The sequence below is a fragment of the Muntiacus reevesi genome, chromosome 19 (assembly GCF_963930625.1).
Source record: "Muntiacus reevesi chromosome 19, mMunRee1.1, whole genome shotgun sequence".
NCBI classification, from domain to species: Eukaryota; Metazoa; Chordata; class Mammalia; order Artiodactyla; family Cervidae; genus Muntiacus; species Muntiacus reevesi.
The window spans coordinates 36,133,071-36,159,600 of NC_089267.1; the positions used below are offsets into that span (position 1 = coordinate 36,133,071).

The 26,530-nt window shown below is 38.9% G+C and overlaps 2 protein-coding genes across 8 annotated transcripts in view; one reads left to right on the top strand and one right to left on the bottom strand.

Annotated features, from left to right (window-relative positions):
• Positions 1–12,482, top strand: part of LAMA4 (laminin subunit alpha 4) — a 146,155-nt gene extending 133,673 nt beyond the window's left edge. For both annotated transcript variants that reach the window (XM_065911803.1, XM_065911804.1), the window contains exons 32-38: positions 1,431–1,620; positions 2,473–2,628; positions 4,185–4,344; positions 6,061–6,191; positions 7,204–7,297; positions 7,773–7,892; positions 12,044–12,482. In XM_065911803.1, coding sequence (XP_065767875.1) covers positions 1,431–1,620; positions 2,473–2,628; positions 4,185–4,344; positions 6,061–6,191; positions 7,204–7,297; positions 7,773–7,892; positions 12,044–12,189 — 997 coding nt within the window. In that variant the 3' untranslated portion in view covers positions 12,190–12,482. The remainder of the gene's footprint in view (positions 1–1,430; positions 1,621–2,472; positions 2,629–4,184; positions 4,345–6,060; positions 6,192–7,203; positions 7,298–7,772; positions 7,893–12,043) is intronic.
• A 5,021-nt stretch (positions 12,483–17,503) lies between these two features.
• FAM229B (family with sequence similarity 229 member B) lies at positions 17,504–26,501 on the bottom strand. Of its 6 annotated transcripts, none has more exons than XM_065911807.1 (4): positions 26,369–26,501; positions 21,100–21,256; positions 19,119–19,257; positions 17,504–17,726 (listed from the first exon to the last, which is right to left on the bottom strand). In XM_065911807.1, the coding sequence occupies exons 3-4, from the start codon at positions 19,241–19,243 to the stop codon at positions 17,609–17,611; spliced, it is 243 nt and encodes an 80-aa protein (XP_065767879.1). In that variant the 5' UTR covers positions 19,244–19,257; positions 21,100–21,256; positions 26,369–26,501; the 3' UTR covers positions 17,504–17,608. The 6 variants fall into 6 exon arrangements, with proteins under 6 accessions (XP_065767879.1, XP_065767877.1, XP_065767878.1 ...); XM_065911805.1 differs by having other exon boundaries at positions 21,100–21,259; positions 26,369–26,493; XM_065911806.1 differs by having other exon boundaries at positions 21,100–21,259; positions 26,358–26,484.
• Positions 26,502–26,530: the final 29 nt, after the last annotated feature.

Sequence of the window (26,530 nt, forward strand, 5' to 3'; positions counted from 1 at the left end):
TGTATTTTAGATAGTACATAAATCCTATTGTTTCTATGCAAATTTTTGTATGCATATTAATTGCTGTATAGTATTTTGTCTACATGAAGCTTCCTTAGCATAAAGATTTTTACTACATTAAGTGCAATCATTTTTTCAAAGCAAGACATGATATTATCCTTTACTGAAGCAACACTTTTTTAAAAAAAATTTTAATTGGAGGATAATTGCTTTACAATGTTGTGTCGGTTTCTGCCATACGACAATGTGAATCAGCCATAATTATATATATGTCCCCTCCTTGAACCTCCCTCCCACCCCCACCCCATCGCAATCCTCTAGGTATCTCTGGTTTGAGCTCCCTGTGTTATATGGCAGCTTCCCACTAGCTATCTGTTTTACATGTGATAAGGTATACATTTCCATGGTACCCTCCCAGTTGGTCCCACCCTCTCCTTCCCTCACTGTGTCCACAAGTCTGTTCTCTGTGTCTGCGTCTCTATTCCTGCCCTGCAAATAGGTTCATCAAAACCATTTTTCTAGTATTCCATATGTATGTGTGATTTTATGAAACCTGTTTTTCTCTGACTTCTTCATTCTGTAGTAACAGGCTCTAGGTTCATCCACCTCACTAGAACTGACTCAAACTCTTTTCTTTTTATGCCTGAGGAATACTCAATTATACATATGTACCACAACTTCTTTATTCACCTGTCAGTGGACGTCTAGGCTGCTTCCATGTCCTGGCTATTGTAAATAATGCTGCGATAAACATTGGGGTACTGGTGTCTTTTTCAGTTATGATTTTCTCAGGGCATATGCTCAGCAGTGGAATTGCTGGGTCATATGGTAGTTTTGGGCCTCTGAGGTGGCGCTAGTGATAAAGAACCCACCTGCCAGTGCAGGAGATGGAAGAGGTGTGGGTTTGATCCCCAGGTCAGGAAGATCCCCTGGAGGAGGGCATGTCAGTGCACGCCAGTATTCATGCCTGGAGAATCCCACAGACAGAGGAGCCTCGTGGGGTATAGTCCATGGCGTCGCAAAGAGTCAGACACTGCTGAAGTGACTTAGCACTCATGCATATGGTAGTTTTATTCCTAGTTTTTTAAGAAATCGCCACACTGTTCTCCATAGTGGCTGTATCAGTTTACATTCCCACCAGCAGTGCCAGAGGGTTCCCTTTTCTCCACATTTTCTCCAGCATTTACTAAAAGAACACTTTCTTAAATGTGGGATTTATCCCTGTCGTATGAGGAAATGGAGAAGGATTTACATTTTTGAATTAGCAGTGCTTACCCAATATTCACTAATAATAACAAGGTGTAATTAGAAGTAACGTTGCTTGGGACTAGATCAGATGGCTTTATTCTTCCGTACGCTGTATTGTCTTGGGAAGTTAGAGATCACAGTCTTCTTTGATAAGTGGTAAGCTTTTCCTTCTCATTTTCCAGATCCCAGTTTTCCATTCGTCTGAAAACACGTTCCTCCCATGGGATGATTTTCTATGTCTCAGATCAAGAAGAGAATGACTTCATGACCCTGTTCTTAGCCCATGGCCGCTTGGTTTTCATGTTTAATGTTGGCCACAAGAAACTGAAGATTAGAAGCCAGGAGAAATACAATGATGGATTGTGGCATGATGTAAGTTGAAGGCAGAGAATATTATTATCAGCAAATGTCCACCATTCTAATACCCCACTAGTGGTTTCTCTAGAAACATCCATTTACAAATTCTGTTGCTATATGTTCAGAGTTCAGTTTCAGAAACTTTCTTTAGTTTATTATAAAAATCTTGAAGCTTATTATTTTAAAAGAAATATAACTGAGTATAATTTTTTGACAGATCAAATATTTTTAGTGCAGTTATTTTAAACAAAATATCGGTGGCCAGTATAAGCTGAAGTTTGGTTTCTAAGGATTTTTCACTTGACTGGGTTTTTTTCCACTGCCTATAATATTCTAAATTTTCTATGATTGCTGAGTGTCTCATAGACTAAGCTATGGAAGGTAGAAAATAGAGTAAATCTGTTAGGAAGAAAGGATACAACAGGTAGAATAACCTAAACATCAAAGCAATTCAGTGTGTGTATAGTGGGAAAAGTAAGCAATGTCAGCTGGATTACTAGGAAGAAAGGATACAGCAGGTAGAATAACCCAAATATCAAAACAATTCAGTGTGTGTATAGTGGGGAAAATAAGCAATGTCAGCTGCATTACAATTAATTATAGTTAAATTTAGGAGCAAGAGCATGTGGGCTGCCAGCTGGGACAGAGAACTCTGCTAATCATAAACTGTATTCAGAGATTAAGCCTGTAACTTTAAATCAGGGTTTAAAAGAAGAGACAAATTCCTGACCTTCAGTGAAAGGACTACTCTTTAAAGAACTTCTGCAGCACTGCAAATGATAGCACAGTTGAGAGGAGAAGCAACACAGCCTTCCCACTAAGCTTTGGATGTACTAAAGATACGCTTTTGTCCTTCTCTCCATCAAGGTGATATTTATTCGGGAAAAGAGCAGCGGCCGAATGATAATTGATGGACTTCGAGTCTTAGAAGAAAGTCTTCCCCCTACAGGAGCTGACTGGAAAATCAGGGGTCCTATTTATTTGGGAGGTGTGGCTCCTGGAAGGGCTGTGAAAAATGTCCAGGTAAGCCAAGTGTGATCAGGTAGAGCCATCGACCTTTAGAGCTGGAAGATTATTTAATCTAGCCCTCGCTTTATGGTTAGAAAACTGGCAAAAGTAAAACTGTACTTTGGCTGGAGATGGGATACATGAGTGGGTACTGCTTTATGGTTGTCTGTCCACCCTGTGACGTCACAAAGCCCAGAGTGATCTTTTGATGCTAAGGTAGAGGTGAGATGAAGGTATAAACTGTCATACAAAGTCATGTCTCAAGGGGATGCTTGCTTGTTCAGCAAGTACCCATGCTTTTAGTCTTAAAGAACACCCAAAAGAGCATTCCCAGGTGCTCCAGTGGCGAGGACTCTGCTTTCACTGCCCAGGCCTGGGTTCAGTCCCTGCTCGGGGAACGAAGATCCTGCAAGCTGCAAGGCACAGCCCGAAAAAATTACCCAAAAAAAAGGAAGTCATTATATTATATATAGTTGGGTGAAAAAAAAAACTTTCAGGCCATTATGTGAACTATGACCTCATTTTCATTTCCTACACATGCACACACACACACACACACTTTGTAATTGTACAAGGAAATGTGGGGGACATGAGGATATGGTAGAAGAAAACAACATTACTTTTGTAATTTAAATGTTTAAAATATTGGATCTTCAAAAATATTTAGCAATAAAGGAATGCATCAAAGGACTAAGTTTATTTTTAATATAAATACAGGTTTGACTTTAACACAAAGAATACACTTCTGAAATCCATTAAATGGCTTCCCTGGTGGCTCAGTGGTAAAGAATCTGCCTGCCAATGCAGGAGATTCAGGTTTGATCCTTGGGTCAGAAAGATCCCGTGGAGAAGGAAATGTCAACCCACTCCAGTATTCTTGCCTGGAAAACCCCATGGACAGAGGAGTCTAGCAGGCCACAGACCACAGGGTCGCAAAAATGTCAGACACAACTTAGCGACTAAATAACAACAACAAAGATCCATTAATATGTGTGTGTAAAGCAAAAATGGGGGGAATGTTCATATTTAATTTGATTTTAGATGAGTAGCCCCAATTCCATGACAGCTTCTTTAAAAGAAAGATTTCTAAAACTGTGAAATCGGTTATCTAAAGTGGCCCGTGTTTCACATCCTGTGGTATGATAAATGCTCAAACACAAGCCAATAAAGCAAATTCTCCGCTGTTTATTTAACCATGGTAGATTTAAAAGTTTAGTTCTTTGCTAGCCCTCATCAGCATTAGGTGATCTAGGGCACAGCTGTCTTTCTTGAAGAAAAACAAATGAGAATATTTCTAATTCAGTTTGAAAACCACAGCTGCAATTTACCTTGTTCAGTGAAAAATGTTGAAATTTTTATACGTTAATTATGGTAGGCTGTTATTACCTAATACAGAATTCTAGCTTCAAAGAGCTCTTAAAAAGCAACAGCCTAGAAAATGATTGATCATTCAGATAGCTAAAACCAATAGGGCAAGAAATTACTGGGTTCCTCTCAGGACACAAATCCCTTCACTGGTGCGTTTGTGAGTGTTGAGAAAATGGATTTTAAGAAATGTCTTCTCCTCTCAGATAAACTCGGTCTACAGCTTCAGTGGCTGCCTCAGCAACCTTCAGCTCAATGGGGCCTCCATCACCTCCGCTTCTCAGACATTTAGCGTGACTCCTTGTTTCGAAGGTCCAATGGAAATAGGAACATACTTCTCAACAGAAGGAGGTTACGTGGTCCTAGGTAACAATGACTTATGTTAAAACATAAATCATGAAATACTTCTTTCCTGGAGATGGCTAACAGGGATATTGGGCCCAAAATTAAAAACCAGAATATCAAACTCAGCCCTTGAAAATGGTCACTTTTCCTAAGGGCCACCTTTCTCCTCTGCTGCCATCCAAATAGACACAGGGACCATCCCAGTCCCTGTTTGCTTTCCCCAGCCAGTGCTTCCACAGCTGCCATCCCTCTGGGGATGGACCATCTTGGCTCCAATAGACTTTCTGTGCTGCACCCGTGGTCTAACCTCTGTGGGCTTTCAGCTACCTCACACACTGGGTTTTTCTCTGCTCCTTCTAAGCAGCACCCATTATTCCTACTAAGGAAAGTTCCACTTCCTCCCCTCTCCAGCAGCTCCAGCAGACAAAGCTATCCTTAAAAAATTTTCTTTCTGGATTTTTATTCTCAGCTCTTACTCTCACTCAACAAAGTTTTTATTATGTGCCTCTGGTATGACAGTCCACGTGCCAAGTGATGGAACATAATAGTTCTAAAAATAAGGAAATAAAATCCTAAACAGACTACACACAATCACCATCCAGTCCATTCCAACAGCATTCTATAGAGCAACCATTAGGTGTGAGGAGGGTACCAGAACAGGTGCTGAGAAAGAAGACAGGCGAATGTTCCTGCTTTCAACATGCCCTGAATAAAGACCTTACAGTGCAGCCAGTTATCCCTTCTTAAACCTTCCCCATGTCCAACAGAATAACCGGAGGCAATATTTCCTCTTTGTCTAGTTCACGATTTTACTTTCCTTCCTCCTCCTTTATCCCTACGAAAACAGCGACAGGCACATTCCTCTGCCTTTCATTGAATTTCAGTGAAAAGAACTGAAAGATTTAGACAGCCTGAAAAGCATAGCAACCTGCACAGTTTATGTTCTCAGTAAACATTAATAGCAGGAAAACTTTAAAAAGTGACCTATAAGAAGATGCGTGAAGTGAACATTATTAAGATGCCCAGCTTTGCAGTGAGTCTCTTGGAGTGAACACAGCTATTCTTAAGAATTCGTTTTCTTGCATCACTGCAAAAACTGCTCCTAACCGCTTTTGCTGTTCTTTCTCTTTCCTCCCAAATGTTCTACAGCACTGGCTCCAGTGATCTTTTTTAAGAATTATTTTAAATACAGATCTGATGAAGTCAGCTCCCTTGCTCAGTGTCTGCAGTGTAAAGTCTGTCTTCCCTACTGGAGCCCTGGAGCCCTTCCCCGTGTGGCTCCTGCTGGCCTTCCCTGCTCACCCTTCCTCACCCTCACTCGCAGGGCATGGTCCAGCCCCACTGGCCTCTGCAGTGCTCTCCAGACGTCCCAGCCTCTGCACTTGGGTTCAGACCAGTTCTTCCTAGTTAGCTCTTTCCTGCTTCTCACTTTTGAAGTAATAAATGGTCCTGCTAGTTGGAACCAGTTTTTCCTCACCTGAGCTCCCATAGCCCTGACGTATTTTCAGCATGCTGTTTCCACCCCGCCCTCCACAACAGGGATGGTATACTAGTTATCTCAGACCCACTCAGGGCTTTCCAGTGTGTTTGACATGGAAAATGACACTTTCTACTTATCTACTGAAAAATGCATCAAATTTTCCAAAAGAGATGCAAAAATATGCAATTACAAAATCATGCCATGGTTACAAAATTAAGGTTGCTGTTCTTGAGAACTAATAGTATTTCTCTCCACAGATGAGTCTTTCAATATTGGATTGAAGTTTGAGATTGCATTTGAAGTCCGTCCCAGAAGCAGTTCCGGAACCCTAGTTCACGGCCACAGTGTCAATGGGGAATACCTAAATGTTCACATGAAAAATGGGCAGGTAGTGTGTTAAAAATAGTTTTAACAAGTCTGTCTTCTCTGACCTTGTATTCTAGATCTGAAGCAGTTTTATTTCACAGAATATTTCATCGATCTTTCCTAACTGAGGGGAAAAACAAACTACAGGGAAGCTATAACATAAAGTTTAAATGCAGGCAATTTTTGGATTCAGATTCATATGTTGGGAATTGATTTGATTAGAGCAAAGAGCCATGAAATTGTGACAAAGCCAAAAAATCAATAATTAAAAGGTTTTAATAAAAGAATCAGAAGAGGAATTTTTTACAACAAATGGAAGCAGCAAACTTTCATCTGTCTGTAATATGTATGCATACCATACATACATTCTTTTCAGCTGCTAAAAATAAAAAAAAAAATTGTTATAATTAAACACCACTTTCATCCTTAAATAATAATACTAAAGAACATTCATGAGAGTATTCAAATAAATATGAAGCATATTTTCATCAATGTCCCTAATGTAACATAATTGATTTTCATTTGAGTTCCAGTATATTCTATGAAACCATATAACAATGAAAACAGATCCTTATATGGTGCTTACTGTGTGTCAGTTACTAAATGCTTTATATGGATTAACTTATTTAGTCCCAGTAACTCTGTGAAGTAAGTATTACAGTTATCACTTGAGAAAACGTGGCACAGAGTGAGGGAAGCAGGCGCGCTTGAGTATGAGCCCAGGCAGTCGGCTCTAGTCCATGCTCTTCATCAGTACCTCTGCCTGCCTTGTACATCACATTCCACCTTTAAAGGAATTCATTGCTGTCTTACTGTTCCTCTGCCCCCTCTTCTCTCTGGTGTCTCTATTTTGTTCTCTTTCTGAGGAACACATTTTCGCTAATCTACTGAAGAGTGACCCCTTGTGTTCAAATTGCAAAGCTAATATCTGGATGTTCAAAGTTTTGCTTCCCTGTGGTAAATGTAAGAAACCTCATCTTATCTCAGTGAGGAGAAATGAAATGAAATTCCACAATGTGCCCTGTCTTTTGCAGGTCATAGTGAAAGTCAACAACGGCATCAGAGACTTTTCCACCTCAGTGACACCCAAGCAGGGTCTCTGTGATGGCAGATGGCACAGAATTACAGGTGAGGAAAGCCGTGTGTCCTGGGTTTCCCTGATAAAGTGAGCCTATACACCCACCTCTGACATGCTGACTTGAAAGAACTTAGTCTATATAACTTATATGACAGAATATGTAATAACTGACAGTCTAAAAGTAGTCAAGAAAAGAGAATCAAATGTTAATGTACTAAAATGCGTATATTGAATCCACATGTGATTTAAAGATATTAATGCTGCCAGAATAGTCTTATGGAATTGTTTAAATAATGAATTATTTATAAAGCAAAGAAAAAGTATCAGAAAGAGTATTCTAAATATTCTGCCTTTCAAAGGAAAATTTTAGTGATTGGTTAGACATTGATGTTTTCAGTGATTAGAGGGAAGTGTATGGTTTATTCTGGAATAAATAAAAGCTATTGCTGTAATAAATTATTCCCTTTCATGTGAAAATTAATCACCTCAATATCACTTATGACCACTCTTTTCCCTGTGTTTCAGTTATTAGAGATTCAAATGTGGTTCAGTTGGATGTAGACTCTGAAGTGAACCACGTGGTTGGACCCCTAAATCCAAAACCAGTTGATCACAGGGAGCCTGTGTTTGTTGGAGGTGTTCCAGGTAAGAGTTATTTAAAGTGACGAGTTTCCAAATCCAAAAGAACACTTAAAATCTCATAAATGTTATTACAGTATTAAGAGTTGAGCTATGTGTTTTTATAATTCACCTAGTAACTCCAAGAATTTTATATACAATATCCTTTCATAGGGGACTTTTCCAGGTGTGCAGTGGTAAATAATTTGCCTGCCAATGCAGGAGATACAAGAGATGTGGGTTCAATTCCTGGGTCAGGAAGATCTCCTGGAGTAGGAATTGGCAACCTTCTCCAGTATTCTTGCCTGGAAAATTCCAGGGACAGAGGAGCCTGAAGGATACAGTCCCTGGGGTCACAAAGAGTCGGACATGACTGAGCGACTGAGCACACACACATCCTTTCATAGGAAAATGTATACTGACAATTACTAAGCACACAGCACATCCAAGGATCAAAACAAAATACCAGGTAGAACTACATGCAGCATTCTAAACAGTAGGTACTACTCTCCCTCTGCTGTATCTGCTTAATTTTTTCTCTTCTCTTTACACACGTCTCTCACATACACACAGCAAAACACACTCTGTTTTCTTTCTTACACAAAGAAAACTCATTTGCTATGGCTGCTGTAGGATCTGAGAACCTTAGAAGACTAAAAGTTTGGTGACGATTGCTCCTCTTCCACACTAAGAGAGAATACACAGTTCTTCCTGTCCAGGACTGGTGTGAAACGTGAAAACAGCTGCAGACCATAAGTTCTGTTGTTCCTACATAGTGACATTCCCTGAGAGAGGTTCCCAGCTGCAGTTCTGTAAACATCATCAGTAACATCAGTGCTGTCATCCGCCAAGAATGGTGGATAGTCCCAGATGGTGATGGGGCACTTATGGACCCCCCACAATTACTTTAAGCCTCTAAAGCAGGGACCATGACCTTTTGTTGAAAATGTTTATTTCACACACTTCATTCACTTGGGAAAACTGAATGATAAATGTAGCATGAGGGAAAAACCAAGCTTTTACAACTGGAATTTGGTGAAGATTTAAAGGAAAAACTTTTTAGTTTTTCCTAGCATCCTAACTATACTATTTTAGACTGACCCATGTAAAGGCAAATAATGCTTTAACCAACAGAGTGAGAAACATTAAGCATCCAGTCTTAGGTACTCACAAAATAGCACCAACTAAGCAGTCCTCTGCTTTGTAATGTGGATTTTTTAAAATGCCAGTATAGACAGTAACAACTCACTGATGAAACAGGAGACCCTCCAAAAGCCATCTTTCTCCTTTACTTCTATTATCCACTCCTGTCTCCATTCCTTAGTCTTCTCCTCCTGCTCCAGGCTTCAGTTCTGAAATACTGGCAAAGACCACATTGCACTTCATGCAGGTACAGTGCAGAAGATGGATCCTGTCAGTCCTTCCATTTCTGCACATTGCTTTCTTCCTGGAGATCACAACATAGTTTAAAATATTGCAGGTTCCCAGAGGCCTACAGGATCAAAGTCAGCCTAGCATGCAAGGTCCTGATTCTCTCTCCCCTCTTTGCCCCTTTGCCCCTAGGGCCTCCCCCTACCTTCTGGGGCTTGCAGTTCTCTGAATGTTCAGTAGTGAACTTTGCTCCAGACCTTCGCACAAGAGCACAAGGCCTCAATTTCTAGAAAATGTTCTTGCTTCTCCCACTTCTCCACCAACTTAACTCCTATTGACCTTGAGGATTCAGCTCACACTTCTTACACACATGCCCCACCCCACCCCACCCTGAATATCACTTTTATGGCACTCACTGCAGAATATTGTTGAAGCTAAATAGCATACTCCTTGCTTCCAGAGAGCATGACTTCATCACACAGCAAACGTGTACATGCTGTCACTTCAGTCGTGTCCAACTCTTTGCGACCCAATAGACTGTAGCCCGCCAGGGTCCTCTGTCCATGAGGATTCTCCAGACAAGAATACTGGAGTGGGTTACCATTCCCTTCTCCAGAAGATCTTCCTGACCCAGGGATCAAACCTGCATCTCTTATGTCTCCTGCATTGCAGGCAGGTTCTTTACCTCTTGCTCCGCCTGGGATACTGAGTGTCTATTAAGCACTGTGCTAGGCTCCAGGAGATGGACCCAACAAGCATGGCCCTCCCTCACGGAAGTTACAGCATTTGTTCTTTACTTTGCACCCAAAGTGCTTACTGTATCATTCAGACATATTTCTCTCTCTGATTTCTGTATTTTTGAGTCTCATTCCAGCATGACACACTGCCATCATCTCTCACTACAAGACTTGCTCCACAGACTGGCTGGGCAGGCTATACCTGAAGCCAAATTCTGCCTGAGACATATCCTGAAGAGCAAATTTGAGCTAATGAGCCAGCACATAGGAACCAGCAAGGCTAGTGAGGCCTACCCTCCAGCCCACTGCACCACTGCAGCTTTTAATTCCATCTACAGATCATGCAGCAAGTCTAGGACAAAAAAAAGATAATTTAAGCTGAACATCATTAATTACATAATTTTTGAGCTGTTCAAGATTAGCTCCACTAAAATCAATCAGAAACTGGGGCATGAAAAAGAATAACTAAAGGAAATTAGGCATAAATAAAACCTCTGTATGCACTGAAATCTTAGAATCCCAACCAGCTCTCTTATACCAGGCAGAGCTCTGGTAACACACTATTTCTATCAACAAAGAGTTAATGCATTGAAATTCATGAACTTTGTATCAGAAAATTCAACTTTATTGTATGATCATTTAAAAATCAAAATTAGAAGTTTTTGAGTTACAACTATTCATTCCTCTGCTGAAAATCTTGCATTATTCTGTATATAGTTAAGCTTTCAACCTGAGGAATGTTTGCTCTTAAAATCATGTGATTTTATTAATCAATTACTTAGGGTTCTGGGGCACTTTGCCACCTCTGTAATAAATTGTATAGTGAATTATGCAAACCATAATTTCTATATGAACTGTTTCCTCTAGAATTTGTCCCCCATGAACCAAACAGTGGTAAGCCTGGGTAGATTCAAAATCCATGTTCTAAAACTAGTATCTAAAATGAACAGAAGAAAGAGATGTTTTACCCCTTATATTCTTCCTGTTCACTGTTTATTCTGATGACGTACATACAGTCTTGAAGGACGACAAAAGTATTTCAAAAAGTCACACTAGAGACAAGGGGAATTGATCTCTTAGGCCCCTTCCAAATCTAAAACTTGATGCTTATCATTCTAAATATGAAATGCTATTTCCATGATTTATTTTCAATAAACAAAGCTTCTGCATATTCTTAATCTACATTGCTTAGAAAACTTATTACAGCCCCTTGACGGTATTTAACTTGCTGTCCTTTTTTATGTTCTTTCCCAAGTTACTGATTTCTGAGTGTTTTCCATCTTCTTCTCTGCCACTGTTCACATAGCTGTTTTGTACATAATAAACTTTGACTAAATGGATTTTAATTTCATGATATATTCCTAAGCTCCCTAAATTGCTTTAAATTATATTGCTTCTATCATTTCAACACATTTAATTGTGTCTGTACAATTAATTAAGCACAAGGCTTCTTCCAGATCTCTAATTAAGATAAGGGGAGAAAGTTCCTCTGGCATACCCCAGGGCACCTGTACCCACACAAAGACTAGGCTAGTTATCTTTATCCTATTTATAGTTCTTAAACCCTGAGAGCTCAGGAAAATTAAAATTTAGTTTATTTGAATTCATTATTTTCTCATTATATTTTATGAGCTTGGCAAAAATGTGGAGGATTAAGGATGAAGGGTAATGATATGAATTAAACAGAAACATTAACCAATTCCAAGAAGAGTTTGGAAGCTGAATTTTCTTTCCTCTGTCTGAGTAAATCATACAAAATAAGTGAGGCCCAGGTGAAATTAACTCTAAAAAGCATAAGCAAATCCTGAAAATTCACTGCTGAGATTTTACTTCTAGTGGTAAATTTCAGTGATAAATACACAGCTGAATTATACTCAAAACTTTAAAATTACTACATGTGCATATTACTTCAAAAGCAGATAATGTTCCTAAAAAAATTTACTATATTCCATCTTTGACATGTAAATCATCTTGATAATATAAGTGGTTATGATGTATATTTTTGCCACAAAGTAGTATTTGGGCTTGGGATGCCTTGGTTGCAAACTTGGTGTTCGTTTCTTTTTCCAGAGTCTCTGCTGACACCACGCTTGGCCCCTGGCAGGCCCTTCACAGGCTGCATCCGTCACTTCGTGATTGACGGGCGCCCGGTGAGCTTCAGTAAGGCAGCCCTGGTCAGCGGTGCCGTGAGCATCAACTCCTGTCCAGCAGCCTGACACAGCAGAGCTATCCAACACAAAGTTCTTTAGAGCACTGAAAGAATACAAGGCCAGCCAGGAGGAGTGGCGGTTCTTCCTCTCAGTAGAAGCTTTCATCTAGTTGAGCAGGACTTCAATGAGTCATCAGGGACTGGATGTTTATTATTTCTTACTTGGATTCTTACCTTGGGTCCAAAATGTCTGCCATGGATAACAGTCAAAGGAGCATTAAACTTACCTGTATTTTATAACTTCCTGCTGGTGAAATTCCTGTTCCTGTTTCTAATAAAATAGAAGGGATTCTAAATAAACACTGGCACATATTTTTAAAGTGTGGTAGATCCTCAGATTCCTCTTTCATTTAGGGATGATAACATTCAACTTAAACCAAACTGTCTTTAGTATACTTCCTTTATCCTGAAAAGATTTACTGCCTAAAATTAGATGATCAGATTTGCTTTTACCACTTTGGTCTATCAGGATAGCAAGAATATTTTAGGCTTATCAAGGTTTAATAAATAAATTTCTAACAAATTATCAGAATGGTAATTTGTTTCCAGATAAGAAAAAAAAAAAAGAATGCCTCAATCGAATAAATGCTTACTTTTTTCCCCTTACTTCCTTAAAAGAAAAATAAAATTCTGTGAGGAGAGGTTCTTGTAGGATATTGTTACAGTGCATTTTGTAGGAATCATGAAGGACATTATATAGCAAAGAGTAAGACAAAATCATGCATCCACTTAAAAGTATAAAAGTCCTTTTATTAAAAGTTTTTCCCCACATACCTGCAACACAAATAGTCTTATTTATAAAATGTTATAATCATTTTAAGGTATATATATTAATAAAATCTTGAAAAGGAAAAATTGGCTTTACTAGCTGATAGGCTATTAAAATATAGAAACTGAAATAAAAGAATTATACAAAGAAAGAAAATCTTCGTTGAAGACAAAATGAGAAAATAGGCCCTTATATCAACAGGACTGAAGGTATGTAAGAGGAGTAACTGGGGGTGTGGGGAGGAAGTATAAAATGTTTTGAGGAATTACTAAGGAAATAAAATAATCTCTTACATATATATATGTAATTATTTACATTCCCCTACTACCCTCATGTCTCTGATACATTAATAATAATGATGATGATCAGTGAAAATAGCGAATATCTACTCATAGAGGACTTACTAAGTGCCAGCCTCACAATAAGGTAAATTGAAGTAGGCTTCACTTGATCATCACACATCCTGCAAGGCAGCATGTGCAGATGAGAAACCTGAGATGTAGAACTGTTAAATAACGTGCCAGCTGTCACAGCTAGACTGAGGAGCCAGAATCGGAAACAGGACCGCTGCCTCCCTCCAGAGCCAGCGTGAGGGTCCCCTTCCTTCTTGCCTCCAGGGGACTGTCTGCCATCGGGCCAGCTCTCAGCTGGTCCCCAAAGCCGGAGTCACAAACTCAACCACCTACCAAGCCAGAAAGATATCCTAAGAGTGAAGTTGGTTGGGTCTGACAAAATCAAAAGGGCGCTTGCCACGGCTCATGTAGAAGGGCAGCAGGTACCCGGCCAATAAAAGAACACAAGTCTTAAAGGGCCAGAGTTTCCAAAAGAAGATGGAAATGTGAAATTTGAGGGGCTTGAAATGGCCTGATTTTTCAGTTTGTAACTAAAAACAACAGCAATTACAATGACAAAAACGCTGGGCAGACCAAACAAAACCTTCTGAGAGCTGAGGGGTTCTGAGCTAATGCAGTTTCTGGGCTAAAGACTCTGAATCCAGTAGGGCCTTAACTAGTATAGGTTGAACCAATGCTTCAAACACACTAAGCCCTCACGGTATTTCCTACACTAAATCCAAGCAGAAGGCAGTAGCTCTGAAACACCCTGCCATTTTCTTTTCCCAAAATTTTCCTGAGACATCCTAGAGGGCCCTTCTGTCCCTTCATTCTCAGCAGTGGCCCAAAGTCAACTCCACCAGCCAAGCTGCAGACTGGCTGGACCTCCAGTAGCTCCAGCTGGTGTGTACACAGACTCACACGTGTGTAGACCAGAACCACAAAAATTCTTCTATTTAATATCTTCTCTACAATTACAAGGCCACTTCTTTGCAGTTAGTATTTCACACTTATGCTCGGCAAAGAAGAAATCTACTGACCCCCTACCTGCTGACCCAGTTAACAACCACACAATGACATTCAGAAACTTAATTTTGAGTTTACCATTTATAAAAGCTTGATTCAGTTCTTAGATGGGAGCCTATCTTCTCTCAACTTCCATCTAGGGAGAAGTTGTCCTTTCTTTTAGTTAATCATAGTATATTGGAACTTCATATAGAGAAACACGGATGAATGTTCAGAGCAATTTTGACTGGTTGTCATTCATGACCCCTGCCTGTTCAAAGCACCTTCAAAATGAGGCATCTCATAGCCCCCGTTTGAAGGAGCAGCCCTATTCGGGCCTGTACCTTACCGTCCTTATCTCATGGCCACAGCTGATTGGGAGAGGGCACCCTCCAAAAGCTTTACAGTGAAGCAACATCCCATTATCGAGTGGTGTGAAAAGACGAGTCCCAACAACTGAACATTTTCTCATGAAACTGACTTGCAAAGCACAAAGTATCAAGCACACAGCAATAAAAGCTGAAGCACGAATGATCTCATCTAGAAGTATGGGTTTAAGTCCTTACCATACACATTTACAGACACACACTTCTCATTCTATAAACATACAACATATATCCACCTACAGTCCACAGGGTCGCAAAGAGCCAGACATGACTGAAGCAACTTAGCCCACACACACACACCTTTTGTCTGTTAAGAACCACCTCAGTTCTGCACTCACGGTTTGTAAGGGGGCATCTCAGAAGACACTGAGCTATTTCTGTTCCCTCGGCCCTATTTCCTTGTATATAACATGGCAGTACAGGGTGTTAAATAGGGTCTTTGCTTACCTTATTCAGTGAATACAGACTTCAACTAAGACCATAAAGCAGTAAATACACAGTTCAGGTTCACCACACTGAGGCATGAAGCCAATCCCTTCTCTTTAGGACTGGCTCAGAGAGATCACTTCAGTATAAGCAGTAAAACCACAATGCCCCCAACACACCACATACCACACACACACACACACACACACACACACAGAGTCTGTGTAAGGAAAGGCACAGTAGCGGTACTGTCCTGCGTGTCAAGTTTCATGAATTTTGTCTATTATCCACTGATGTGCTGTAAAAACCTAGAACAATACCTGACATGTAGGTATGTGCTCAATAAATACTCTTTGAATAAATTTCAGGAAAGCAAAGTTTCCATAAAAGTTACCCCCTCATCTTGCCTGTCAAGGAAATCACTTATAAAGTACTTGGCAATCTTCAAAAAGGAAAAAGTGATACTGACTCCTCCACTTGGGTTCCCCTGAGCCCTAGGGATCTCTGATTTGCCTGAATTTACAGAGACAATTCCCAGAGGAGGGCATGGCAATCCACTCCAGTATTCCTGACTGGAGAATCCTGTGGACAGAGGAGCCTGACGGGCTACTGTCCAAAGGGTTGCAAAGAGTCACACAAGACTGAAGCGATTTAGCATAGAATACCAAGGAAAAAATGGCCTATCATGTCAGAGCGACAAGCATCCCCTCAAGTCTTCAGTAACCTTTCAAGTCTTGAAAAGTAGACGAAAATGTTGGCTACCATGGATAAGGTCACTCAATTTATAAACTTCATAGCACCAGAGGACACCATTCCCAGAGGATACTACTGGGGGCAGGATGGTGTGGGTAGAGTTGTAGATGAGTTTTAGAGGCGAAAGCCTGATAATCTGCCAAATCATGGGATGGGCAGGTTATTTCCCCTCCTTGGATGCAGTTTAGTTACTTGGAATCAGTTTAAGCTTTGTTAGGGCAGATTCAGAGCAGGCTTCAGTTCACAGCTATCCTCCACTCCAGACCCACCCACACTGAGGCAGTATCTAACTGATATATCATTAAATGATCTTTCCACTATGGCTGAAACACAAATTACTCCCAGCCTTGTATGAGCTCGGAGGAATTTTTCATGACTTCTTTCTCCGTTCCCATCATGCTCTCCTCAGCCTTGGTCAATTTCCTTTATGGATTTTGTTCTCTTCCTTTAAGGAGTCTTAAATTTTTTTTGGCAGATAATTAAGTTACTCATGAATCACCTTGATTCAAGTCTTATTTTTAAGCTTTGTTAATGTTCATGTATATCAGTTTTTAGTCTAGTGCTAGTTTAGACCTCCTACTAAGATATATGACCTTTCTGAGGTCTCTATTCAATGCCACACATGTTCACAAAGGCTTTCCAATCTGGCTGGTTGGAATTCAGACACCTCTCACTACTATGTAAGCTCTCAGAATTTCTCCATTTATAAATCCCTGATGAAAAGTTTTTCTTTTCACCTCATGTAGCACAGATGCATCTATGTCCATGTAACTATAGCTAATAAACCTTTCATTTAAGAAGACTTATGTATAAGCCTTATGTAATGTAGGAAAGTAGACAAGAAACTGGGGAAACTATCTGACACTAAAGTCAGTCTCCTGGAGAAAAGAAAATTTTATAGGATGAAGGGTGGCAACCATCAAGAGGAAAAGAAAGCAAGCTGAGTTTCTTGGAACCATTACAAGAAGAAAAAGAAAACAGAAAAGGCTGGCCTAGACCTCAAAACCGAACCTTAAGTCTAATCAAATAAAAAGATCCATCTGAAGTTTCTCAATACTAACTACAGACAATTTCAAGATGACTGGCTGGGACTTGAGGTCAAGGGTGACAAGGAGACATCATTATTCCTTGGGGTTAGAATCATAGCCTTGACCTCATTATAATAAAGTTAACCAAAAACCTGACCTCCCTTATGATAGCAGTGCATATGCTTTGCAGATTAACCATAGACTAAGAATCTCCTTTGGTCTTGGGTATTGTTCCAAAATGCATAACCCACAGGGCTCCATTTCTCTCCCAGTATAATCATTCCTGAGCAGAACATTATCAAAAGACAGAAACTGGCTTAGGGTATTCAAGTGAAAGGGTTTGGCTAAGTAGCAATTCAAATATAAGCAAAGAAAACCAGCCCAAAACACATTAAGCATTGAGGAGGAGCCCTTCCTGTCTGATAATCAAGGTGACTTAAGCTTCACCATGAATTATTGATATTAATGATCCACTGTGAGCAAGATGATCTCAAAGGACCTTTCTAACTGTGAAATATTATTCTGTCTTATCTATCAGACATAACTGATGACTTTTCACTGCACACGTTTTACAGGCTACATTTCTGTCTTTCCCAACTAAAAGTAAATATTTCAACTACTGTCATCATCCAAAGGTGCCACCGCCTTTATTTGTTTACCAGATCATAAGATGATACTGGCCCACTACCCTTGACCTAGTCAGACCTCTACAAGAGACTTAATGGTGCTATTTGGGATGCATGTCCTTGCTGCTTTGTGCAGGTGGCTTTCGCATTGTTGCATAGACAGTGATGGGAACATCGGTTATTGTCAGGCAATGACTTCCAGGGCATCTTCGGAGTTGTCTAAATAAAACAACAAATGACATGTAGTCAGATATAAAAAAGGAAATTTTTTTCAGAGCACCAAAGTCTGAATGCATATTCAGCTAAGTCATTTTGAAATCTCTCAATGTCAGAAAATAATTATAACACAGTAGCACTAACGGAGCAAACGTTTTAGACTTACATTGCAAAGAAATTGTTGCTAAATGGTGTGCCATACATTTAATCAAAGGACATTTATAAATATAAAGATAACCCTCCATATGTTCATTCTGAAAGGTATGCAGTGATTACTTAATAGCCAAGAAAAGTGGAGGGGGAGGTGCATAGTTGTAAACCTAAGTGATAATACTGTGGCAATTCATATGTATATGCATCTTAAAATCACTCCAGTCGAGTGATTTAAAAACTAAACTACTTGTGGAAAAATATAAAACTGAACATATGATTCCATGTACTATTCAAATGCTGATAGGATCTCAAGTTTAAAAGAGCTTTAAATGACATCTAGTTCAAAAATACACTGAGTACTTGAATTTCCTTTCTAACATCCCCACCAAACAATAACCCAAGTTTAAACATTTCTAAAGACTAGTGATAACTATTTCTCAGTCATCTGTTTTATACCTGAACAACTCTGATGTTTAAAGTACCTCCCTTATTAAGTTTAAATTCGTGTTCTGAAAATTTCCAAGCCATGAGAAATCAAACAATATGCTATTTGCTATGGTAAACAGCAGAAAAACTCCTATTATAGTTTTCTTCAATTTTGCAAAAATGATTTTGTTTCATAGAATCTTCACCTCTATATCACTTAACTTCTGCCAAATGTCAAGTAAAAGCCAAAGCGACACTAAATCTGAGGTCTGAGTTTTCATCTTTTATAGCCTTATGCCTAGAACAGTGTGCCCTGCACATAAAAAACACTGAGGTTTGCTTATTTGATGGAATGTTATATAATCTTGAAACTATAAACAAAAAAATCAAGATATATATTTACCCCAAAAAAATGGTCTACCATTCAGACTTACAGAGGTATAATACACAGACTCTGTGCTAAGAAAACCTAGGCCGTGTTAAGACTGATTTAATGGAACTTCCCTGGCAGTCTGGTGGTTAACACTTCACCTTCCAAGGCAGGGGGTGTGGGCTCAATCCCTAGTCAGGGACCTAAGATCCCACATGCCCGGCAGTCAAAAATGGAAACATAAATCAGAAGCAATATTGTGACAAATTCAATAAAGATTTTTTTAAAAATGGTCGACATCAAAAAAAAAAAGACTTTATAAAAAATACCAATTTAATAACAGTAATATTCCGGGGCTGCCTTCTTACTAATTGAATGTTAACTAAAGCTCGTATTGATGATAGCCATTATATGTCTCCTCAGTTATTAGGGTTAAGACTTTTTACCTGGTTGGTGACATCTCTTTCCCATTACAGGCAGCACTGGAGCTCAGTCCAGGCTCCAGCCCAACTGAAGAATCTCCTCCTTCCACTGGAAACCTCCTTGGCTGAGTCCCAAACCGAAAAGGCATAATTCACTGAAAACCTAGGTTAGAAAGTTAAAATAAGGGAGATGAGAGGTGAACTGTTTTCAAAAAGCTCTTCGGAATTGTTAACATTAATTCTGCTACAGGCACATAAAAACATTCTGAAAAATGACATTTTTAAAGATCTACCATACACACTCTATGTATACAACTCTCCCTTACATACAATTGTTAAGTCTTGAGCAAAATTAAAATCGCCACTAGATGATAAAATTAAACTGTGCCCTATGGTTAACATAACTGAAGTCCGTTTCTGTTATATGAAAAAATAACTATCTGACTTTGAGTGGTTATGGCAACAACAGGCTTGACCTCCCTGCCTCTCTGCCTATTTAAGCACTTCTCTTCCTTTGATACACAGCCGTTTCACATCTACGTGATATCTACAGCTATTCCTTCTATCCCTGGTGATCATTCGGTAACCCTGCTCCTCCACATTTACAGTGCATTAGTTAAGAAAGTGCCATGGGAGACTTGGATTGACCTGGATTCAAATCCTGGTTCTGGCACGTCCCAACTATGTAATCTTAGGAAAGATACTTAACCAAGTATGTTTTCAAAAATAAACTGAGCTTAGTAATGGTATCCACCTCCAGGGTACTAATGAGGATTAAACGAAGTAATACATGTAAAATGCAGCACCTAAGACATAGTATACGCTCAATAGATGTTAATTATTACTCAGCAGTTGCTGAGCATCATTAAATACATACACAAATATAATGCAATGTATATATGATATATGTATGATACACACACAGCTACACAAAATAAGCTCCTTGCTGCCTGCCCACTGTTGTCTCTGCTTGGAATTCTTCCCCACCTCACTGCTCCCACTCTTTACTTGTCAGGGCCAAATCATTCATTAAGTCTAAATTTAAATTTCACTTCCTCAGAGGTGCCTTTTATAACCCTCCATTATATGTTTTCTTAGCACTCTATTACTACTTTGTAACAGTTATCATCACTCTGATTCAGGATTTCTCAACTGCAACACTACTGACATTTAGGATCATATAATTTTTTGTTGAGGAGGGAAGAGGCTGTCCTGTGCCTTGTGGGAAGTTCTGTAGCATCCAAGGCCTCCATTTACTTACACACCAATAGCACCCTAGCCCCAAAGTTGTGACATCAAAAATGTCTTCAGACATTGCCAAACGTCTCTTGGTAGAAAAGGGGAGAAAAATCTCCACCTGTTAAGAAGCAGTGCTCTAAAATTCTGTAAATGTTTTTCCTTAATTATTGTCCCCCCCCCCACTCTCATTCTATGTCTTTGTCACCATGGATTAAATCCTTAATACCTAGAACAGTGCCTGGGAAAGTGAAAGTGGAAATGTTAGTCACTCAGTCATCTCCGACCCACTGCGACCCCATGGACTGTAGCCTCCCAGGCTCCCCTGTTTATGGGATGCTCCAGATAACAGTACTAGAGTGGGTTGCTATTCCCTTCTCCAGAGGATCTTCCCGACCGAGGGACTGAACCAGCATCTCCTGTATTACAGGCAGACTCTTTACTGTCTGAGCATAGTAGCTCTATCTTGTATAAATTCACATGTCTTCAGTAAAGGACAGGAAAAGTGAAAAATATCTCATAACTGTTTCTTATGCCTAGTGCAGTATTCTATGCCTAATAAGTATTTATGACGGTAATAATAAAACTAAATTATGAAAGCTTTGGAATTTGAATATTATAGTAGTTTTTATAGACTGTGTATCAATTATTAAGGGAAAAAAATGTCACATTCAATGACAAGTTAGTAAAACCATAGTAAAAATCTATGGCTTAGTTTAACTATTGTATGGAAGTATTAAGTTTCAGCTAATTTGGTACATAGACTTACCGAAATAGGCCCAGTCTGATTCCTGTAGAGGTGAATAAATCAATTGCTTCTACTGACCTTCCAGGGAAGGCTGGAACTGCCAAAGGAATGATGATCAAATGTTCCAGTAACACCCAGAAATTGTGACATCAGAAGATTCTTTCACATAGTTTCCTACCTGCTAACAAATAAAATATCACAATTCACAGCTACAGCACAAGCTAAAACTCAGCGAAAAATTGTCTCTAAAGTATATATGAAGGTTTTATTCTTGCTGTCATGGCCTTGTTTTCTAGTAATATTAAATATTTTAATCTATGAATGCTACATCTCTATTTTAAATCAACCATCTAATCTGCACAAAATCACATGAGATTCTTCTCACTTCATATGCTATTTTTCTTATTATCTTTGTCTCCCAGGCTTTCCCTTAATTAATAACCCAGGTTAATTCAATCTACCTATTCCTCATCCCACTGAAAAGGCCTCAAACTGCACTTTCACAAATTTCTCTCTAGTTCTTCCCGTGCAGGACTTTCTACCACCTCTCTTTAATGCCTGGGCTACCTCTTATTTCTTGTTTCCTCAAAGGAGCCTTGAAATTCCTAAATGACAGGAATAATAACTGAGAAAGGGAGAACACATCTTCCACAGTCCTCTCCTGTTCCCTGAACTCCAAGGTTCTCCTCTGTTCATACGATCTTTACCAAATGAATGATGATCAAAGAGCCCAGTGACACCCAGAAATTATGACAGCAGACATTCTTTCATACAGTTTCCTACCTGCTAGAGAATAAAATGTCTCAATTTGTAATGCCAGCATCAAGCTGAAACTTATCTTCTGGACCAACCTCTCTCTCCCAATCTCTGTATCAACAGCTTACCGTACTAAGTGTAATACTTAAGTTTAACTCTTAAGCCAGAAAATTACCTTTCAGCTAATCAATTTTTTTCAGTTTTCTTAGCAATGACTGAACTATTAAATGTTAGTGAGCATTTTGCACATTTAATGAAAGTCTTTTTTACTACCTACATTTTATGCTAAGTTCCCACTGTTCTGTTTTCATATGCTTTATATAGTAGGAAAATGGCATTTTACATAATTAAGTTGACGTTAGACAAAACCTTAATTCTACCTTCTCTGTCTTACTAGGGTGCTATTTGTGAAGAGTTGATCACAATTTTAGCTCAGAGAAACCATTTAACTGTCATGGTCAGATAAACTGATTAATTGCTAGCCATTATTAGCTGATATATTGCTGGGACCAAACATTTGGTCCTTAGGATGGCAAAATGTTTTTTAAGAGTTTGAATTATTTATGGAGGTGGCAGTGTGGAACTCGTGGCTTTTGGCATCAGAATTAGGTTTAAATTTGAACACCATGTTAGCTCTGAGACTTTGAGCAAATCACTAAGCTTGTAAAATGGTACTAATTCTACATAACGGCGTTGTTTTGAGGAATAAAAAGCTAATGCCTGGGATACAAAAATTCAATCAGCACAGGTTCTCTTATCTTTTTGCATAATTCTTAAAATCAGAGTGTTGAGGCATTGATTTCACTTTTCAATCACTGACATATTGACACTACCTTTAAACTGCAAAATAAGGTATTTGCGAGTGAAATGTTCTTAAATTCCCCCAATTTATCATTTTAAACTAGTTTATTTGGCACAAGTTGTGCCAAGTTTCTTCTTTAATATGGATGATACAACAAACAAACCAAAAAGTAGTCTTAATGATGAAACTATCCAGCACGAGTACATAAATCAGAGTATATTCACAGAGAAATGGATGCAAACTATCAACAGCGAAAAAATGGTGAAACCTCTAAATACTCTCTCTCAATTCTCATAAGCCCAAGAATAAGTGATCTTTCAATCTTCAGGATATTGATTCATGAGATACAGAGAAAGAGTAATGTTTAAACTGGTCACATCCTAAGCAAAAAGATCCATTAGTAGAATTACCTCATTCATACAAAAAATATGTATTTGCTGATAATCCACCACGAGCCACGCATGTGTTAAGTACTAAAGATAAAATAATGAGCAAATCAAATACAGTGTCTGTCCTAGTGGAGTTTACAGGTTAGGGGAGAGTACACTAGACTAAGACAAAATATAGAGGATGAGCAGGCATTAACTAGGTGGAAACAGTGGGAAGCAAAGACACTGAAACATCTGGGAAGGGGCCAAACAGAGGAAACAGCATGTACAAAGGTCATGTGCCAACAGCAAGGAAAACAGAAAATCTAAAAAACAGAAAAAAGAAACCAGGTCAGAAAGAGTAAGTAGTGGTTAAATCAAGCAGGAACATGAACCCAGTTAGAGATTTTAGACTTTATCTTATGAGCAAGGGAGTCCACAAAAGAATTTTAATCTCCTGGAAAATATATTTAGGTTTCAGCGATTTTTCTCTATTAAATTTTCTGCTTTCTATTTATTTGAGTTCAACTCCAATCTTTGGCACTTCCTTTTTACCGTTCACTTTGGGTTTGATTTTGTTTGTCTAGTTTCTTAAAATAGAAGCATAGATCATTGATTTGATACCTATTTTATTAACATAAGCATTTAATTCTATAAATCTCAATCAAAGCACTGCTTTAGCTTCATTACACAAATTTTGAAATTTTTTATTTTCATTTCCTTCAGTTAAACTTTTTCTTTTTGGTTTCTTCTTTCACCTACGGGTTATTTGTTAGTGTTAGACACTTAGTCTTGTCAGACTCCTTGTAACCCCATGAAGCATAGTCCACCGGCCTTCTCTGTCTATAGAATTCTTCAGGCAAGAATACTGGAGTGGGTTGCCATTTCCTTCTCCAGGGGATCTTCCCTGAGATCTTCTCAACCCAGGGATCAAACCTGGGTCTCCCGCATTGCAGGCAGATTCTTTACCATCTGAAGTACCAGAGAAGCCCTTTAGAACAGTGATAGTTTGTTTTCAAATATCTGGGAATATTCTAGTTATTAATATCTGTTACTGATTTCTTGATTCCATTGTTATCAGAGAACATTCTTTGTATTATTTTAATTCCTTTAAATTTACTGAGACCTGTTTATGGCCAGCATATGGACTATCTGGTAAATGTTCCATGTACATTTGAAAAGAATGTGTATCCTGCTGTTGTTGGGTGACATGTTCTATACATGTAATTAGATGATTGACAATTTTTCAAGTCTTCTATGTTCTTATTTTTTATAGTTTATCAATTATTGAAATAAGGATACTGAAATATCCAACTATAATTATGAACATGTTTCTCTTTTCTATTCTCCCAATTTTTGCTTCACATACTTTCAGACTCTTTAGGCTCATAAATTTTTAGTAGTATTATGTACTCTGGATAAATTTTTATTCTTATCTTTCTTTACCCCTAGTAATATTCTCTGCTCTGAAATCTACTCTAAAATTTACATAGCTACTTTCTACTCATTAGTATTAATGTATCTTTTCCTACAGTTTTAGTTTTAATATCCCTTGCTCTAAAATCTACTCTACAATTTACATAGCTACTTTCTACTCATTAGTATTAGTATAATTTATCTTTTCCTATAGTTTTAGTTTTAACCTTTATATCCAGTGTAGCTTTCTTATAACCAGTATACAGTTAAGTCTTGCTTTTAAAAATCTACCCCGATGATCTCTGACTTTAATTAGAGTCTTTTGATTATTTATATGTAATATGATCTTGGAGTAGGAAATGGCAACCCACTCCAGTATTCTTGCCTAGAAAGTTACATGGATGGAGGAGCCTGGTGGGCTACAGCCCATGGGGTTGCAGAGTCAGACAGACTGTGACTGAGCACGCATGTATCTGCAATGTGATAGATATGACTGACGTAAATCTGCCTTCTTGCTATTTACATTCTATTTGTGCCATCTATTTCTTGTTCCCCTTTTGTTCTTATTCTGTACTTTTGAAACAAACAACTGAATATATTTTATGAATCTATTTTATCTCCTTTATTGGTTTATTGCTATACAACCTTGAATGTTGCTTTGGATTACTTTCAGGTTTAAGGTATACACCTTAACATTTCAGCATGCCTTCAATAGCATTATACCACTTTTAATGCAAGAAAATTACAGGAGTATATTCTATTTCCCCTCTCACATTCTGCATTACTTTGTTGTTATATATACTTCTGCTGCTATCTTTAAGCAATCATCTCTTTAAGAAATTTTTCAAGAGAAGTATTTTGTATCTACCCACATATATATTATTTTCCGTGTTCTTTATCCCTTGGAGTAGGTCTACATTCCCATTCAAAGTCATTTTCCTTTTTTTTCCCCTGCCTGCCACAGATACTGTGTTTTGGTGTCATGTTTGCGAGTGCTTGTGGTATACTTCCAAATGTTGTTCATCAAGTATTTTTGGCTTTCTGTTTTCCAGAAAGTGTAATTCCTGCCCTCCTTATGATTACTTGGAGCCCATGTGACTAGTTTTATCCTGACTTGTACAGACTTAGGTCCTACCATAATAAAAACATAAAATGTAAGTCACCAGCATAGCAGTCAAGCAGCAAGTATCAAGAAAATCATTCCTGGAAACTTTAAGGATAAGGATAGTTATCTAAGTTATTCTGTGGCAAACCCATTGGAAAAAATCTTTGGAAAACTCTGTGATAACCTAGAAAGCAGCTGATTTGCTAGTGAACTTGAATGCTAGGTGAAGAGGTTGGAAGACAGAACGTCAGTAAGTGGAGGCCTTGGATGCTAATCCTAACCAAACCTAGGAGAAGCAAGTTGAGATCATCTGAACAGCAGCTCTCCACCTTCTCTTTACTTGTTTATATCCTCACCCACTGAATCCTATTACGCTTATATTCAGCGCTACACAACACAGTCACAATTTTTTTTAGTATTTCATGTGTATCTATAATTAGACTGCAAGCTTCTTGGACCTGGATCTATGTTTTAATATCTTTTAAATCTCCCAGAAGTCCTAGAAGTTAATGTTGGGAGCATGGGGCTTCAACATACACAGCTTAGGTCTCTAAAGCACCATTTGAGTCAGAGGGTATAATCACCTAGTTTCGGCAGTACCCTGACACGTCTGTCGGTCTGGGGTTTCTTTGTGCTCATCCACAGTCTGTTTTCTATCAGAACAAAGGGCTTGTTGAATAGATAAAGTAACTCAGCGTCTCAAGTAATCGGAATAAACGGAATTCGAGCCACTGACTCGAGCATTAAGACTGTGAACGAAGACTAAACCTCTGACAGATCGAGACAGCTTTGAAGACACGTATATTAAAATCCCACTCCAAAGTCTAGTTACCCGCCAGTTACCACGGCCTCCGGAGCTGCCGACGCTCAAAGATGTTGACAAGGCAGCGAGGATCCGCGGTCCGGAGGCCCAGTCGCTATGGTAACGGCGAGGCGCAAGTGCACTTGGGCGGCCTTCTGACGGAAAATCTTAATCTGAACCTAGAGAGGAGCGGAGCGACGGCG

Coding starts and splice junctions, on each gene's coding strand:
- FAM229B (XM_065911807.1), bottom strand. CDS start 19,243: ATGCCTTTTCGGTTTGGGACTCAGCCAAGGAGGTTTCCAGTGGAAGGA. Junction 17,727..19,118: donor AAAGAGATGTCACCAACCAG/GTAAAAAGTCTT, acceptor TGTTTTATTTAG/ACAACTCCGAAGATGCCCTG.